Source organism: Gouania willdenowi, chromosome 4 (assembly GCF_900634775.1).
Source record: "Gouania willdenowi chromosome 4, fGouWil2.1, whole genome shotgun sequence".
In the NCBI taxonomy this organism is placed as follows: domain Eukaryota; kingdom Metazoa; phylum Chordata; class Actinopteri; order Blenniiformes; family Gobiesocidae; genus Gouania; species Gouania willdenowi.
In genome coordinates, this window is record NC_041047.1 from 28,888,181 (window position 1) to 28,906,575 (window position 18,395).

Sequence of the window (18,395 nt, forward strand, 5' to 3'; positions counted from 1 at the left end):
GGGACTCATTGACCAAGATGGATTTCACTTTGGACAGGCTCCTTCTCTCCGTCACCACTTTCAGAGAGCCCAGTTTAATCCTTACAATGTCAATGGCCTTGTGGATGAGTCTGTTGGCATCTGCGACCCTCAGTCTGCTCCCCCAGCAAACAACAGCGTAGAGGATCGCACTTTGTACTCCTCTACAATGTCCATACTGACCCCCTGGATGGAGACAGGGCTGACTGGCCTCTTGGTTCTCCTCAGGTCGACAATCAGCTCCTTAGTCTTTGTCACATTGAGCTGTAGATGGTTCCACTCACTCCATGTGACAAAGCTGTCCACAGCAGCCCTGTACTCCACCTCGTCCCCCTCCCTGATACATCATACCACTGCAAAGTCGTCCGAGAACTTCTGGAGATGAGAGGTGTCAGTGCAGTAGCTGAAGTCCGTGGTGTAGGTGATGAAGAGGAAGGGAGAGAGTACAGTCCCTTGAGGGGCCCAGGTGTTGCTGACCACTTTGTCAGACACACAGTGTCGCAGGAGTACAAACTGTGGTCTGACAGTTAAGTAGTTCACAATCCAGGACACAATGGAGGAGTCAACCTGCATCTCTGTCAGATTCTCACCCAGTTGAGCTGGACGGATGGTGTTAAAAGCACTGGAAAATTCAAAGAACATGACTCTCACAGTGCTCGCCGGCTTGTACAGGTGAGAGTAGACACGGTTGAGCAGGAAGGAGATGGCGTCCTCAACTCCAACATTGGGCTGGTAGGCAAACTGTAGTGGGTCCAGGTATGGTCTGATAGATGGTTGAAGCTGCACCAGGATAAGTCTCTCCAGGGTCTTCATGATGTGGGAGGTCAACGCAACTGGTCTGTAATCCTTAGAGTCGCTGGGACGTGACGTCTTTGAAGTGAAGTGAAGTTGAGAGAGTGCTGAAGTTTAATGGTGGACTGTGTGCTCGTTTTAGGGTGTGTGGTGGCAAAAATAATAAATCATGTTTACTCGTATATCTTACTCATTGAATGTATGCTTACTCATAAGATGTAACTTTCTATCCTCTCTTTGTCTTTCCCTTGGGAAGGTCAGATGCTCTCACATGCCTCTCCCCCCACTAATACAAGATAGCCAGCTACTATCCCAAGGCTACTGCAACACACACACACACCATACACACACACACACACACATACACACACACTACACACACACACGCACACACCTAAGCATGTGATTATCATATGCTATACCGGTGGCGCCGAACTCATGGGAGCATTCTGACACCCTTCCTTTCTTTTTTCCTCCTTGGGTGGGGTTTGGCAGAAAACTTTTCAGTCAGTCCTGTGTTACGGTGAAATTTACGGTTACCTCGTCTTTGACTTGAAAACACACTCTGTGGTGATTAATGATGAAGACCAGACAGGAGAGATGATTAAGTAATAAAAAAATGATTTAATCTAAACTAAATAAAAAGGTACAAAGCGGGATAGACAAAGAAGTGGTCTCCTCTGGCCAGAGGAGAGACGCGAAGAAGAAGGGACCAAAAGTTCCTTTCACACACATTTATACCCCACTGTCCCACCTCCCTCCTTCCACAGACAACAAAGAAGAGACCAGGGGGGGAAGGTCAGTCTGCCGTAGGTGACACCTCCGATGTCGGGGTGGGTTTGGACGTGCTCTGGCCTTGGAGATTAAACTGAGGCCAACTGACATTCATTTAGAGAAGCTGTATTGTGGGAGTATGGGTCCACTGACTTTGCAAGAAGAGGAAAAGACATCAGACAGGAGTGGAAAGTTACAAATTGGGGTAATAAGTTGAATGAGATCAAAAAGCAAATATATGAGTATACATAATTAATCAATTTTGCCACCACAATCCAAGGACGAAACAGAGGGGGATAGACCCACATTGGGTGGCCGCCCAAAAAGGATTTCAAAGGGTGAAAGTTTAGATTTTGGATGGACCTGTTGTCTCATCTGAAGGAGGACAAGCGGTAAAGCTTTGATCTAGTTCAGCCCTCCATGCACTTGTTTAACCTGTTTTTCAGAGTACCGTTAGCTCTTTCTACGGCCCCAGCAGACTCAGGGTGATAGCTGCAGTGTTTTCTAAGATCCATGTCTAATCTTAGCCCTAACTCTGTTATCACCTGGCTGACAAAATGTGTGCCGTTATCAGAAGAGATTTTGTATGGAATGCCCCACCTAGGAATGATGTCTGTTAGCAGTGCTTTGGCTACTGCCGTCGCTGTCTGGTGTTTGGTTGGAAAGGCCTCAATCCATTTAGAGAACATGTCTATGATGACCAAACAGTGCTTCTTTCCCTCACATGGTGTTAGCTCAACAAAATCCATCTGCAGGTGATGAAAAGGCATGGATAGCTGAGGATGGGCTGTCTGGCTAGTCAATGGTTTCTTTCTGCCTGGGTTGTTTTTAGCACAGATCATGCATTTCTGACAAAACTCGGCTGCAAAGGAAGAAAATCCCTTTGTGTACCACACTGTCTGAACAGCAGATACCATACCACCCTTTGACACATGGGCTTGACCGTGTGTCAATTTAGCATAAGCAGGGAAAAGAGCAGTCGGTAGGCAAGGTTTTGAATCAGGGCCATACCAAACCCCACTCACCTGGTGACAGTCTGAGGCCTGCCATTTGCGGCGGTCGGCTGGTGTGACAAAGGCGGAGAGTTCGGACAGAGAAGGACATACAAGTCAGACGGAAAGTGTGGAGCGTGACTACATGTCTTCTCAAGATGAATGCATACAATTGGGAGACATGGAGATGTGAGAAAGCCAAATGAGTTTAACCAAATAAATAAATGTTATTTATTTAAATTGTTTGTTTTATTTCTCTTTGCTATCTCTTGTTTATGAAGGAGAAATCTTATTCTATCCTTTATTTATTCTGAATAATGTTAACACTCTACACATAATAACATAATCTAATTATTTTATAGAGCTGAATTTGTCAGTTCATTTATTTCTAAATTGGTGGCAAAAGTGTCTCCTATTCTGTGTCTGAACCAGAGTTAAGGAAGATTATTGGCCCTTTTAAGGTTAGACAGAATTAAAGTTAAGTTGAGTCGAACAATCATATTGTCCTTTGCTCTCTGCATTTATCCCATTCGTAGGAGTGACGAGCCATAGCACGGTTTTGAGAGCTTCCTTAAATGCTCGGAAGTTACTTAACTTTAAACTATCTCATTTATATCTATCAATTATTAAGAATTTCAGGAGGACCCTCTTTAAATCTCAGGCGACCCAGATTGGGCCACCAACCAAATGTTGAGAACTTTTATTTTACTCTTAATGTCTAAACCCAGTGAAAGTGTTTTATGGTCTTGCACGCTAAGTGCTGGTGGGGGAAGAAAATGGTTGGAGGGTTTTGAGGTATATCATTTTCCTATGATAAAATATAAATCAAAAATCAGAGGGACGTTGGCCCTCTCCCTTCCCTTTTTTACATAAGAATACATTTGGATTCTTAAAACCATATGATAAATATCATTGGAAAATCACTTATCTGATCATTTTGGATGTCTCCGTTTTCCTCTCTCTTGTGTCTGCCTGCTTTTGTGCCCTCCAGCCTCCTCGACCTCCTCCTCCTCAGCCATAAAGGTCAAAGCCAGGGTCAACTCTACGCTCCTTTTGGAAATTTGAAGATCTGTCCCCACTTTCACAGTTGGATTGGAAGTCTCTGTAGTCTCTGGAATAGATATTATGTTAGAACATCCACAATATGTCATACTGTCACGTGTCTATTTCAATCTATTTCTCCTTTGCTTCCCAGTTATAGTTATGGACAATACTTCCTTTTAATTCTCATCCTTCATCATAAGAAGCAGTGACCAGGCATGACAGCTGTAGGAGGCAGGATCGGAGTCGAAAAGGTGGTGGCATTTTCTGTTCGGAAACACTCAGAAACAGAAAGAGAGGAAAACATTAAGACTTAAATGAATAATTTAAAATATCCCTTTTCTTTAGTTGGATTTGATTCGTCTCCTTTGAGTATACAGCCAGCGACCTGTATATTGGAAAAAAACAACACAATAACAACAACGAAGACGAAGACTTAGACAAGTGCACACAACAACGAGTATACACATACAACAACAAAAACATGGACACTGAACATGAACAGTAAGGTCAGTCAAGGTCAAAGCCAGTCATTCCACTGAAAGTGGCATTATATATTAAAAATGTCATTTGGTGTTTTTAAACACCCAGAAAAATAACCTTTAAAACCTGGCTAACTTTTTAGAAGGCCCAAGGCCTAAAACCATAATTCTATTAACAAGCAGCAGTGAGATCTGAACACTCCACTACATAATTGGCAAAAACGGGGAGAGGATCTAGTGCATCAAAACCCAGGAGGAAAGGAAGGTGAAACAGAGGAAAATGTGTAGTCAAACAGCCATTCATCGGTCAATCACTCAATGACACGTCCACGGCACATTCGCACTCACATGCATATGTAACGTGTCATCATTCAGTCATTCATGCACCGCACACGATCATGCCTCAATTTTCACGTCCATGCATTCACAAGGTTTCGCTGCATAGTGTTAAAGTAGAATATAGGCCTCATCTAACCCACCAGTGGCGATAGCCAGTCCACCTCCTCTCTCGGGGTCAATGAGCTCTTATTGCCCCCCATGCTTGGCAACCTTATAGCGTTAATTAATTGCTTTTCACTGGTATCATCTGATTAATAAGAGGTACGCTCCTTTTTATTTCCGTCTTGGCGGAGTCTACACTTAGATTATTGCCCATGGTAGTACTGACAGTCTGCTATCTGCTGATCGGTCAGGAATGGCACGGCCGTGCACTAATAAACTCACAACTCTCTCAACAGCTGCTAACTCCAGAAATTTAAGACAAATATCTGAATCAGCCGGAGAACCTCTCAACGTACGCTCTTAAAAATAAAGAACTGGGAGAAATCCCCTCCACCGCTGGTATCTCCAGAGATTTAAGAAAACCTCTGAATCAGCGGGAGGCTCTCAACGTACGCTCTTAAAAATAAAGAACTGGGAGAACATATAAACACAACATATAAACACACTTATGCAGGAATGGTCAGGACTTTTGGGCACCCCTAATATTATTCAACATTGAACGGAGCACGCAACCTCTAATAACCCTCACTCTACGAGAACGTAGAAATTTGTTCAGAACGGTATTCGGTTACCAAGCATGTATCAAATCAGGTGGACCACTATCCCTCAAAGAGCGCTTCACCGAGCAAGGTTTATCCTTTTTCTGCACATTAAACCAGGACTTCTTGTTTGAAAAGTAATTGCCTATGTACTCATAGCAACTAATGGGACAGTTTTCTCAGGAAAAATTTGGTACCCCCCCTGCTGTCGAGTGGCTTCGGGCCGGCAAGACAATCCGACGCGGTATGGAGGAAGCGCGCAAAATGAAAACGATGAATGTTGAACTAGGCTGTCTGTTGCAAGCAGCTTCAAAAGGGTAAGGTACAGATTGTTTACGAGGGTATCGGTCAAAAATGTCAAAATGTAAACTTGGTTGAGGCTGCAGTCCTCAATCTCTGTCTCAATTTTCCTGAAATTGAGTAAAAACAAAAGAGTAAAAGAAGAATCGTTCAGAAATAACAAAGGAGAAAAAACGTGTGAGCTCAAAAAAAATCATGGTCAATAAAAGAATAAAAAATAAAAACTTCAGCTCCAAAAGCTGAGGCAACAGAGGGCTCTTTCTTCAACGGATGTAACCATATCTTGCATTGTGGGGGTCCTCCCCTCAACGGGAAAATAAAAGGAAAGAAAAGCAAACAAAAACAAAACCATTAGTAACACTATTTTCCTCCCTTTTGTTTGTCTTTCCCATAAAGGCAAAAGTAGTGTAAATAAATGTGGGTTCTGTGTGAAGTTATGGTGGTCCTGTGTTTCAGCTCATAGTTACATACATACTTCTAAGTGTATCTCAAAGCGTGTCAGAGAATAAATGAAAACAAAATAATCTAGCGTACAGTCAGAAAATAGAGGGGTTAGTATTGTCCTATCAAAGGAGAAGCTTGTTGGCTATTTGCTAGTTGTCCCCCCCATGCCAAAGTTCAACTACCACCAAAGGCTGTGGTGGACTTTATGCGAACTTGGTATCCTCGTAGCTTTGTGAAACAGTGTCTTTTTTGGTGAAGATGTTCCAGCAGACATGTGATCAGTCTGCAGTTGCTGCCCATCATTCAGGCAGTAATCGTGGTGTTCAACCCTCAACTCATTGGTGGGGGAGTGTCCAACCAACTCCGACGCCCACAGGTTCTCAGTCTTTGATGATGGGGCAGGATGTGTTAATCCCAGCATTGGCATGCGGCCCATTCCATAGACGATGAAGAGTTGACTTGGGACTGAGCGAGTTATTTCGTTGTAGCATTGCTTTGCTGAATAGGAGAGTTGAGTCCTTTGATAGTCGATTTCCTTATGAAGCTTGGTCCTTTGTATGATGTTGACATTTCATTAGCATAAGAGTTGAAGGTGATTTCATTCATTAAGAGCTTTCACTGAAGATGTCGTTTCTTCAGGGACAACCGCAAAGCCAACAGAAACTAATAATAAAATAATTTTAAAAAAAAAATTAAAATGATGATAACAGTAATATTAAAATTAAATTAAATTAAATACTGTATTCATCTGTGTGTTTGTTTGAGTGTTGCAATGGCTTTGCACTATTCTGCAGGCAGAGGGAAAGGTGAGAAGCCACAACATTGTTAGTTTTGGCAATCTATGTATTAATAGCCGACCGTATTACAAGTATGTAGTGTCTTAATCATGTGACCTTTCACTAAACTGGCCAACGAGGGGCGCTACGCCTGGATAGAGTCAATGTGTGTATGTGTAAATCATCTCTCTGTGTGTGTGTGTGCCTCTCTCTCTCTCTCTGTGTGTGTGTGTGTGTGTGTGTGTGTCCCTTTCTCTGTGTGTGTGTGTGGGTGTGCCTCCCCGTGGCGCCTGTAGGGGACAACACACGTCCACATGTTCAGCTGAGAAAAAAGCCAAAACGCAAAGAAAACACAGCAGCCGACTCGTCCAAAGTGAAAGCATTAAAGCCAAACAACCAAAGGGAGAAATCTGATTCCATTCACACATTTAAACAAAATAAAAATAAAGATAAAAAAAAGTAAAACTCACCGAAAGCATGCTGGTTTCATGATCTGAGTTCACATCATACCAAAATTGTATATGAGCATGCATATAATATTTATTTATTGGATTCTTCATCATATTTAAGAACTCATTTTCTATAAATAATACTAACTTATCCAATAATATCTCACTGATATCTTCATCTGTCTGTTTGATCCCCATTATTAGTGTTTTACTCCCTGTAGTCTTCACTACAGTTTATTGGATTAGGTTAGGTTTGGGGTTTTAATCCAATTTGGTTTCAGTACAGAGGTGAACGCGGTATACGGCATCGGGGTGTTTCGGAAACTTTGGTTGCCTGTCTATTCTATGGTCAGGACCTCACAGGCTGTCCGTGGAGGTGCCTGAACAAAATCAAAGTAAATAATGACCAGCCGTCCTAGATGCCTGAACAAAAATAACCGGAGCCCAAAGAAAAATATAGGGAATTTATAGCATTAAAAAGCAAAGAACTTCAACCATCATTACAGTCTTTTCACTGCGTCAAAGCACAGAACAGCTGAAGGGGGAGAGAACCTCCAGAATGATGAAAATCAATACAATACTCGACTGGTTACCTGTCTATCAACACAGAGCGAATATATACATATACTGTATATAAAGGTAGCTTTACCTTAGTAGTCCGAATTGGTGTTTGAGGATCAGCCGATGGTTCGTGATCCACTCTCTGTCGAGAGGCAGACTACCGCGGGGCAGACTCGGAGTCCCATACCATTAAAAGCTGGCTTTAGGGTTTTAAGCACGTCCGCTTTCCGGGTACCGGCCCGCGGTAGAAGCCCCTCTGAGCAGAAGATGGATCCTGTTACAGTGACGCCAATTGTTACGGTGAAATTTACGGTTACCTCGTCTTTGACTTGAAAACACACTCTGTGGTGATAAATGATGAAGACCAGACAGGAGAGATGATGAAGTAATAAAAAAATGATTTAATCTAAACTAAATAAAAAGGTACAAAGCGGGATAGACAAAAAAGTGGTCTCCTCTGGCCAGAGGAGAGACGCGAAGAAGAAGGGACCAAAAGTTCCTTTCACACATATTTATACCCCACTGTCCCACCTCCCCCCTTCCACAGACAACAAAGAAGAGACCAGGGGGGGAAGGTCAGTCTGCCGGAGGTGACACCTTCGATGTCGGGGTGGGTTTGGACGTGCTCTGGCCTTGGAGATTAAACTGAGGCCAACTGACATTCCTTTAGAGAAGTTGTATCGTGGGAGTATGGGTCCACTGACTTTGCAAGATGAGGAAAAGACATCAGACAGGAATGGAAAGTTACAAATTGGGGTATTAAGTTGAATGAGATCAAAAAGCAAATATATGAGTATACATAATTAATCAATTTTGCCACCACACCTGTAACTCCATTCCGGCCGGGAAGGACCCCTTTTATCGTCCTGCTTTGTACCTTTTTTATTTAGTTTAGAATAAATCATTTTTTTATTACTTCATCACCATTTAGGTCTGGTTCTCATCATTCTTCAACACAGAGCATTCACCACTAGTTAAAGATGAGGTAACCGTAAATTGGGCCCGGACAGGTGTGTCGAGGCGTCAGGCAAGGCTGTGTCTGTCCGGCTTGCTTTACATACTCTCCCTGGAACCCCTCCTTCACAATCTACGCTACAACTTACAAGGCTTAATTTTACCTGCCGATGATATTGTGGTTTTTATTAAAAAACAGAGGGACTTTTTAACCAACACTATAAAAAAAAGTTTAGCGAAGCATCGACAGCGAGGGTGAATTGGAATAAAGCAAAGCCCTCGTGGTTTGTGAGTGGTGTGAGGGCCTCCCAGTTCTTCCCCAAGGCTTAGTGTGGAAAACGGATGGTTTTAAGTACCTGGGGGTATTCCTCGGAAAGGAACACATAGTGAAGAAGAACGGGAGGGTGTCACAGAAAAAGTAGAGGGGAAACTTCCCAAGTGGAAATGGCTGCTCCCTCAAATGTCTTTTAAAGGTAGAGTACTGTTTTTAAACAATCTTGTAGCATCCCAACTGTGGCACCATTTAACCGTTTTAGACCCCCCGTCAGGATTGCTTGCCCAAAAACAGAAAAAAATGGTGGATTTTTTTTTGGGATGGTCTACACTGGGTGCAACAAGTGGTGCTATTTTTAACCAGAGAGGAGGGGGGACAGGGCCTTATCCACCTGGCCAGCCAGACAGCCACTTTCAGACTACAGTTTTTACAGAAATATCTTACAGGTCCGACTGATCTTGTGTGGAGAGATGTGCAGATTTCCTGAGGCTGGATGCTGCTCTGTTTTTAATTGATTCTAAACTTTAAAAATTAAGTGGGCTGACTTTATTAGGGTGTTTTTAAATCGTGGGCCCTTTTCTGCTGTAAAAGGTGTCCAAAATCTGACTCTCTGTACTGGTTGTTGAGAAAACCATTGATTCAAAGGGAAAAGCTGGACATCAACAGCAGTGTCACCTCCGGCCTGATAATGGCACTGTAAAAAAAATAAGGACCCTGTGCTTGCAGCAGCTGGTGGATGCAGTGGGGCCAGCGTTGTGGGATGCCAGGCCCTGAGCTCTCTTCTGGGCCCAGACTCTGTCCGGGTGGCAGAGAAGCTCCGGAAGCTGTGGCGCCAGAGGCTCCATGGGAAAGAGAAGAGTCTTCTCATGGTTTATGGGCAAGGAAAGGTCAGACTAGACCCTGCAGACCCGTTTCCTGACATCTTGCTGAGCCCATCCCTGTAGGAATTCACTGGCCCCTTGCTGGAAACGGCACAGTCTGAAAAACTGACATTACACAAAGTTGATAAAAAAAACACAAGGCCCTGTCCCCCCCCCCCCCCCCCCCACTGTGTGGTCAAACAGGCAGAGGACAAATGGAGCGGACCCACAGTGGAGGGTTTGAGAGAAACCTCCCCGAAAAAAGAGGACCACCGACCTCCAGTGGAGGATTTTACATGGCGCTATTGCATCCAATGCTTTTATTTGTTCTTATCCTGCCGTTCTTAATACTTGTCCTTTTTGTTGCCTTCGAGAGACTGTACTCCCTGTTTTTACAGAGTGTGACATTCTCACAAGCTTCTTCTCTCTTTTAACATTGGTTTTTAGTTTCTTTGATGTGGTTTTTACTGAGAGGGTTTTTATCATGGGAGCTGCCTACAAAAAAAAAAAACAAAAAGAAGTGGCAGCTCCTCAACTACCTTTCAGGTGAGGCAAAAGTGGCAGTTTAGATAAGCAGGAAAAACCGAGTAGAGAACAGAAAAGGGCAAGAAGCTGAGGCAGTGTGGTTGATCAACATAAGGGCAAGACTCTGGCTAGATTTTAGATTTTTTAAACACATTGGAGACTTGGACGCTTTTAAACAGTGCTCGTGTTTTAATAATATTGTTTGTAGTTGAATGGATTAAGAGTTGATTTTTAAGTCTTTATGTGTTAAACTTAAAGTGTTTTGTAAAATCTAATCTCTCTCTCTCTCTCTCTCTCTCTCTCTCACTCTCTCCATTCGCTCCACACACACACACACACACACACACACACACACACACACACACACACACACGCACACACACACACAAACACACACACACACACACACACACACACACACACAAAAAGACGTTTTTTGGAGTGATTATGTGTGTTTTTGTATCTTTCTCTTGTCTTTTTGTGCATTTTTTGTAAAATTTAACTTTTTTGTTGCCTTTGGAGTGTGATTCTATAGTCATTTTGTGTATTTTTGTATAAATATTTAGTTTTGTGTATTTTGACTAAACTGCGAACGGTCAAACAAACATGAACATAAACATTTTGAAAAGACCAAATTACTCCAAAATAACGGATGCACACATTTGGGGTAATTGGAAGCCGTTGACAATGTTTTAGGTTGAACAGATACCGTGTCGGGGAGATATTCGCTCCACAAACACACACACACACACACACACAGACCTTTATTGCTTTTATTATAAGATGTTCAAAAGCATTTTCCCACCCTCGCCGAATATGTGCACTTTCCCGCGGTGCCAATTTTGTCAGGGGGTCAGTTCATTGTCACAACACCAGCATCACATAGCCCCCTCCGGTGACCCCATCAGTCCACATACTCAGTTAGGTGACCGGGGGGCCTGCGTAGCCGCACAGGGTTCTTGCGCGTCTCTGATGCCCCCATGGAGTGGGGCTCACCTGAGACAGCAGGAGCCCGTCCATCTCCCTCATGGGCAGCCTGTGGAGCCTGGAGTTGGTATGATGCACGTCTGTACACAGCTGGTACCCTGTTTCTATCAGCAAACACCTGTTTACTTGTTAGACAAACTCCAGCTTTACGTCATTTACCACTGCTATGCTTTGAAACTCGTTTAACTTTTGGGTCAGGGGAACACTTTGCATAGTTATGATCCCCGTCTGTTGTTCGCTTGCGCTTCTCTGGTTCACGGCCACCACGCAGCTCAGGGTTCCTGGATTGCCACTCAGAAAAGCGGCTATGCTTTGAAATACGTTTAACTTTTGGCTCAGGGGAACACTTTGCATAGTTATGATCCCCGTCTGTTGTTCGCTTGCGCTTCTCTGGTTCACGGCCACCACGCAGCTCAGGGTTCTTGGATTGCCACTCAGAAAAGCTGATCAAGAGAAAGGAATTAAACATAGAAATGAGATTCTTAGAAAAAAAATGGACCCAGAAGTATTTCATGTTATATAGCCCATCAGCCAAAGTATTAGGTGAATAAAAGGATCTGATTTAAGGAGGAAAGCTCAAGGTTACCTTTTAGGAACCCAGTCATGTTGTGTGGAGTCTAACAGAGTTCCCACGTAGCTTCTATTTCGCCATTTGATATCTACCATCAGAATACCTGTCATCACATAGGAAATAAATACATCATTGAGCACATGTTGTTTCAACCAACACATAATGTTACACATCCAATTAAACACAAGGATTTACCAAAATATGAAAACTTTCCAACAATGTCAATAAACCGAGTATTTACAGTGGACATCCAAATTTTTTTATACCTTTTACTTTTTTTAGAGCTTTTTTTTAATTTATTGATCTATGAGACATAAACTATTTCTGGTATATAACCTCCCAAGCAGATTTAAGATATAGTCATTTAAAAATGTTCTGTGTTGATTATTTTAAAACCTCAGTCTTTTTTCAAATTTACTGATAATGAGAAAACTATATAGTGTGGAGGTCCAGTGGCTTTTTGAAGTTGAGACGCAGAAAGGACGAGTGACTAAGATAAAATAGGCTTAGATAAGTATCTACGAAGCCTCCACGGTGTCTGCCATGTTGTAAACAATGCAGGCTCTGAGCTGCTACGGGAAGCAGGAGGATCAAATGTCATCTCACTACTGAGCTCTTTTTAATCTTTGATTTGATTTTGTGAATCTTTGAATTTTATATCGCCGTTTTTTTTTTTGTTTTTTTTATTGCAGAATTTCATCACATTCCCATTAGCCTTACATCCCTAGTAACTAATTACTTTTGAAGAAACTACCCCAATAATAAACACACACACACACACAGGTCACAGATGAAGGCGTTAATAATGGACAGTTTAGTGTGTAAACGTCCATACTATTGCTTACCTCCCTCTGTCTCACAGCACACTACTCCTTTCAGGTTCACTCTGGTCCTTGGCTGGCAGGGCCCTAAGAAGGAAGAGTTCCCATCCAGTGGCCCTGAGGGGCCTCCATCCAGCTGCTTCTGACTGGAGGTGAGTTGTGCTGAGGGGCAGGAGGAGGGGAAAGCTGAGGTTCCAGGTTCTCCATGGTGACCAGGAGGAGAAGGAGCTGGGACCTTGAAGTCCACCTGGAGGAGAAGAAGATGGATCAGAAACAGACTAGTGTACACATATTAGATTCACTAAATAAAACAACATCTTTAAAATTATCTGTATAAAACAAGTGTATGTTATTGGCTGGTCTGACAGCTGCCAAAAGAATGATAGTTTGTCGTTGGGAACCACCACATACATTGTCACTGAGGGAATGGCTTCTCGGTTACAGGGATATTGCCCACTTGGAGCTTTCCACAACTTGTTTGAACAGTGCCAAAACACCCAACATCAACTGCTGGTCAAAGTTACGAGTGAAATTTACCAATATGTTGTAAATGTCATCTTGTCTATTTTCTGCCTTTATTTTGTCAAGTATTATGTTATGAATATTATATTTACAATGTTACTTACTTCACCTGTATATTTTGATGATATATATACATATGTATACATTTTCCATACTATCTCTGGGGATATCGTCATGATGGAGGAGGTAGATGTGAAGCGCATCGTTTTATAATTATTTTTAGTTTACAAATTTATTTGACAATTTTCGCAAATATGAGGGTCAAAGGACTCATGGACCGTGTGTGTGTGTGTGTGTGTGTGTGTGTGTGTGTGTGTGTGTGTGTGTGTTGCTATATCATTTATTTATTGTTAATTCTCTTTCTTCATAGTGGTCTTAAGCCTTGGCTGCATTCTGTGGGGATGCATAGGAGAGTGTGGGGAGGGATGGGATGATATGTACAGAAACAATGGCTACTCAATGTGACCGACCACATGCTCTTACCCAGTATGTAAAGAACTGCTAACTGTTCCTGTACCCATTGTATAAACTATGGAAAAAACAAATGAAAAATGTATTACAAATAATACATTAAATTCACACGATTCGGTGAACAAGTCTTTGTAATATTGAGCTTTTAATGGATATTTCAGAGCAGCAAACAAAGCCCAGCAGACGTTGTGCAAACCTGAAACAATCAGCACAGAATGGGTGGAAGAAAAAAATGATTTGGCAATAGATTGTGATATTTCACTGCAAGATCATTGTATTGATTCAAAAAATGTCCAAATCTATTTATTTAATCATGTTTTTTAACAACAACAAAAAAAACATTTAATTGTGCTAACATTAGCATAGCACGTAAACGCCCGATTACTAGGTGTCAGTGAACGAACCATCAGACCTTGTTAAACTACCTCACTCCTCAATGCATTTTCTCTGGAAGTTGATTGCACTTTATTTTCATAAAACATACTGGGCACTTTGACAGATGTATGTGGTTACTTTTAATTAAATTATTTAAGATCTTAACAGAATCAGAATCTGATTTAGAAGCAAAGGTTAAGCATTTTTTTGAAAATTATAACTTAATAGTTTGATTAACATAGAACTCGTTTTTGTTATTGATACATGAATTACAGTTAGTTACACGCACATGACACGCACATCGTAAATTGTAGCGTCAGCATAATGGCAATGCACACCCCTAATTTTTACAATATTTAGCTTTTTTTTTATTTCATATTAAATAAATAATTATGCTTCTGAAATGAAATTTTTTATTCGCTGAAAAAAAAAATCTCGATAGATTCATCAATTTTAGAGGTTTCCAAGGATCTCATTCAAAGTGGACTTTTTCCTTTTTACTGTGAAGGTCATCATTTTAACCCTAAGCCACACCTGCTCACCCTGCTTCACTGGAAACATTCAGGATTTAGCGTTTCTTGTAAGACACAGTAAATGATGTATTTAAACTTATTTAGCAGTCAACAAGGAACAAAGTCGAACAAATTCACAGAGGTAACATGATGAGTATTCCAAAATCTATTTATTGCTGAAATGCTGAGAGCTTTTCAGTCATTTACAACTCATTTAGAGTGATATTATGAATTCTAGACTTTAAATAAGCCAAAATATTTCTGAAAAGTCCACTTACTTTTTTACTTCCACTCATTTGAAAGCTTCTTTCTTTTTGCAACAACTTCTGTTTTGATATTCTCTTTAAATCAATCCTGTGCTCGCTATACATCCACTGCCGTTAAACAATTCTTTGTAATATCTCTCCAGTACTACTGTGTCAGAATTCACCTAGCCACAGAGAACATCAAAGGAAGAAATGACAGCGCAGAACATCAAAGGAATGTTCTAAATGTTCTTTTTTTGGAGTGATATTAGAGCTACATTGCTTTGCGCTAGCAAAACTTTGCGTGGAGAACAATTAAAGACTCAGACTTTCAAATTCTCAAAACGTATTTCACAGTTTTAGGATGATGAATTTGTTGTATGACTGCTATATGTCCAATTATGATGGTGATTAAATTAATTATTATACACTTAAAAGCAAATTATTATTGCTATGTTATCTAAACATTCAAAACGTTGTTTTATATTTGGCAGGCATGTGTAATTTGTGTTCATACTTTATGCATTCTCTTATCATAAAAATAGTGTTGTCACCCTGATTAAATGAGATTTACAAAAACAAGGGTTTCAGGAAAGTGTTTATAATTCAAGCACATGTGCATTAAAATTACTCAAGAAATAATTTTCCATATGCAGAATTACATATATAGTCACTTTGTATAGTGTTTTTAAGTAAAACAACAGTTTTTGTTACATGTACCTCAGTACTAAAAGTAGACCTAAATGATATTGTTCATTACTGTATATCATAAATCTAATGTAGAGGATATATCAGTAAAATATATAATGTACATTTTGTTACAGTTGTGCAAAAGCATACTGTAATTAACCTGTTATGTATACAATGCATTTACAATTGGCTTTTGAACCACTAAAACGTACCTTGGTGAACACTAACAGTAAATGTTACAAACATCCAGTGGTGGGCCGTCAGGGCCAGCAAGGCCTTCTCTGACAGAGCCCATAATGTGCTGGTACCTGTGCACCTGTGACTTCAGTGAAGGGACTGAATTGTTTCACTTTAATCTATATCAAACGTTCAAGGAGTAGGCTACACCATTTCACCACTGTCGGAAATGAATGAATGAAACTGCTTTACGGGTGCGACAATGTGCTGTTTAGTGGACTTTTGTAGACTAATTGCCTTTTATTTTTAAGTTGTGACAGTATCCAAGCGATCATATAACTTTTACTTTACTACTCTTAATTGTTAATACGAATGTATTGATTTTAAATGCTCCGGAAATAAAGTAGTTGTACTCGACTATGTTTGTTTCTGTATAAATGTATGGTTTCGTCATAATTATGGTATTAAGAGGTGGATTCATTCAGTGTAGGACATCACTGAAGGCCTAGGTGTGAAATGCACGGCACGCCACTGCAAACATCCTTGATCACATTCTGTTCCTAACAAGTATCAAACCAGTATTGTTGAAGTTATAAGCAACAGCCGCTCAACATCACCCTCATCATTAAAGTTGGAGCAAGTTGCATTTCATAGTTTCAGGCTTATTAATTTGTTGTATTGCTGCCATATGTTCAATTTATGGTATTTATTTTTTCCAAAATAAGAGTTTTTTTTTTTTTCCAATTAAAATACCAGTAAGCTAATTAATTAAATACATTGAATCAGTGATAATTCTGAACAAGATGTTGTTTTGTGTGCTTACTATTATTATTATTATTATTATTATTATTATTATTATTATTATTATTATTAAGCGGCCCTGATAGGAGGTAGAACTTAACGGAGCCAAGCCTCTACCAAGGTTCAGGGGAGCTGGAGAAGGCGGGCCCTCCCGTGACTTGTGCCCAGAATCAATCAATCAATCAATCAATCAATCTTTTATTTGTATAGCGCCAAATCATAACCAATGGTATCTCAAGACACTTTACAGTAGAGCAGTTTTAAGGATGGACGCATATATACGTATATACACATACATATGTATCCCACACCCAACATGAATTCATCATGGCGGCAAGGAAAACCTTCTGTTAAGCAGCAGGAACCTTGTGTGGATCCCATTCCTATGATGAACAGCCATCCACGTTATGCTGTGTTGGGTGTGTGCAGAGGAAAGGGTGGAGACAGAGTTGTTGAGACTCTGTAACTCCACACTAAGGATCCCACGGACCTGCAAGACAAAAGCCAGAAGGAGTACAGGAGCAAACACACAAGGGAAGAAGCAGACATAGAGGGAGTGTTTGAGAGAGGAATGGGACCCTCTCCGGTCCCTCTCTAACCTAAATGACCTCTCTCTTAACGCCCTCTCCAACCTCTCTCCAACCGAGCATGCCAGACCCCCCCCGGCAGTCTATGCCTATTGCATCTTAATTATGAGCTATGAGCTGGTTCCTAACTAAAGGCTTTACCAAAGAGGAATGTTTTGAGCCTAACTTTAAAGGTAGAGAGGGTGTCTGCCCCCGAACCGTGGTTGGTAGATGGTTCCAGAGAAGTGGGGCCTGATAACTGAAAGCTCTTCCTCCTATACTACTTTTAGAGACAAATGGAACAACGAGTAGTCCGGCATTTTGAGAGCGTAGTGTTCTGGGGGGATTGTATGGCACTACAAGCTCCTTGAGATAGACTGGTGCCTGTCCATTTAGGGCTTTATAAGTGAGAAGAAGAATCTTGAATTCTCTTCTATATTTTATGGGAAGCCAATGCAGAGAGGCTAATACAGGAGTAATGTGATCTCTTCTCCTAGTTTTAGTCAGTACACGTGCTGCAGCATTTTGAACCAGCTGAAGTGTCTTAAGCGACTTGCTCGGGCAGCCTGCTAAAAGAGAATTACAATAATCCAGTCTAGAGGTAACCAAAGCCTGGACTAGCTTTTCGGCGTCGCCCTGAGACAGGATAGATCTGATTTTAGCAATGGTACGGAGATGAAAGAAGGCAGTTCTTGAAGTTTGTTTTATGTGAGAGTTGAAGGATAAGTCCTGATCAAATAGAACCCCAAGGTTTCTAACAGTTGTGCTTCGTGCCAGAGTAATGCCATCTAGGGCAGTTAGGCTAGCATAGGTTTCTCTAAGGTGTCGTGGGCCCAGTACAATGACCTCAGTCTTGTCTGAGTTGAGAAGAAGAAAATTTTGGTCCATCCAGGCCCTAATGTCCTTTAGACAGGCCTCAAGTTTAGATAGCTGATTTGTCTCACCTGGCTTCATTGATACATACAGTTGGGTATCATCAGCATAGCAGTGAAAGTTAACAGAGTATTTTCTCATAACATTACCAAGGGGGGTCATATAGATACAGAAGAGGATTGGACCTAGCACAGAGCCCTGAGGAACCCCGTAGCTTACTTTAGTGTACACAGAAGACCTATTATTCACGTGTACAAACTGGTACCTATCAGATAGGTAGGACTTAAACCAGTTTAGGGCAGTCCCTGTGATTCCAAGTAATTCCTCTAATCTCTCTAGTAGAATATAGTGATCTATAGTGTCAAAAGCTGCACTAAGACCTAATAAAACCAGCACTGAGAGTCGTCCTTCATCTGAAGCCCAGAGTAGATCATTAGTTACTTTAACTAAAGCAGTCTCTGTGCTGTGTTGAGCTCTAAAACCTGACTGGAAGTCCTCCAAC

At 41.3% G+C, this 18,395-nt stretch overlaps 1 protein-coding gene across 1 annotated transcript; it reads right to left on the minus strand.

Annotated features, from left to right (window-relative positions):
* Nucleotides 1-596: 596 nt before the first annotated feature.
* LOC114462192 (uncharacterized) lies at nt 597-14,855 on the minus strand. Its single transcript, XM_028444889.1, has 7 exons — nt 14,820-14,855; nt 12,686-12,908; nt 11,856-11,943; nt 11,591-11,712; nt 11,279-11,373; nt 670-888; nt 597-617 (listed from the first exon to the last, which is right to left on the minus strand). The coding sequence occupies exons 1-7, from the start codon at nt 14,835-14,837 to the stop codon at nt 597-599; spliced, it is 786 nt and encodes a 261-aa protein (XP_028300690.1). The 5' UTR covers nt 14,838-14,855.
* Between the last annotated feature and the right edge of the window lie 3,540 nt (nt 14,856-18,395).

Bases quoted from the DNA above. Each gene is read 5' to 3' on its own strand.
- LOC114462192 (XM_028444889.1), bottom strand. The intron at 11,713-11,855 runs GTAACCTTGAGC...TCTCTTGATCAG, and splicing joins CATGACTGGGTTCCTAAAAG to CTTTTCTGAGTGGCAATCCA. The intron at 889-11,278 runs GTGAGCCCCACT...TTCACTTCAAAG, and splicing joins ACGGGCTCCTGCTGTCTCAG to ACGTCACGTCCCAGCGACTC.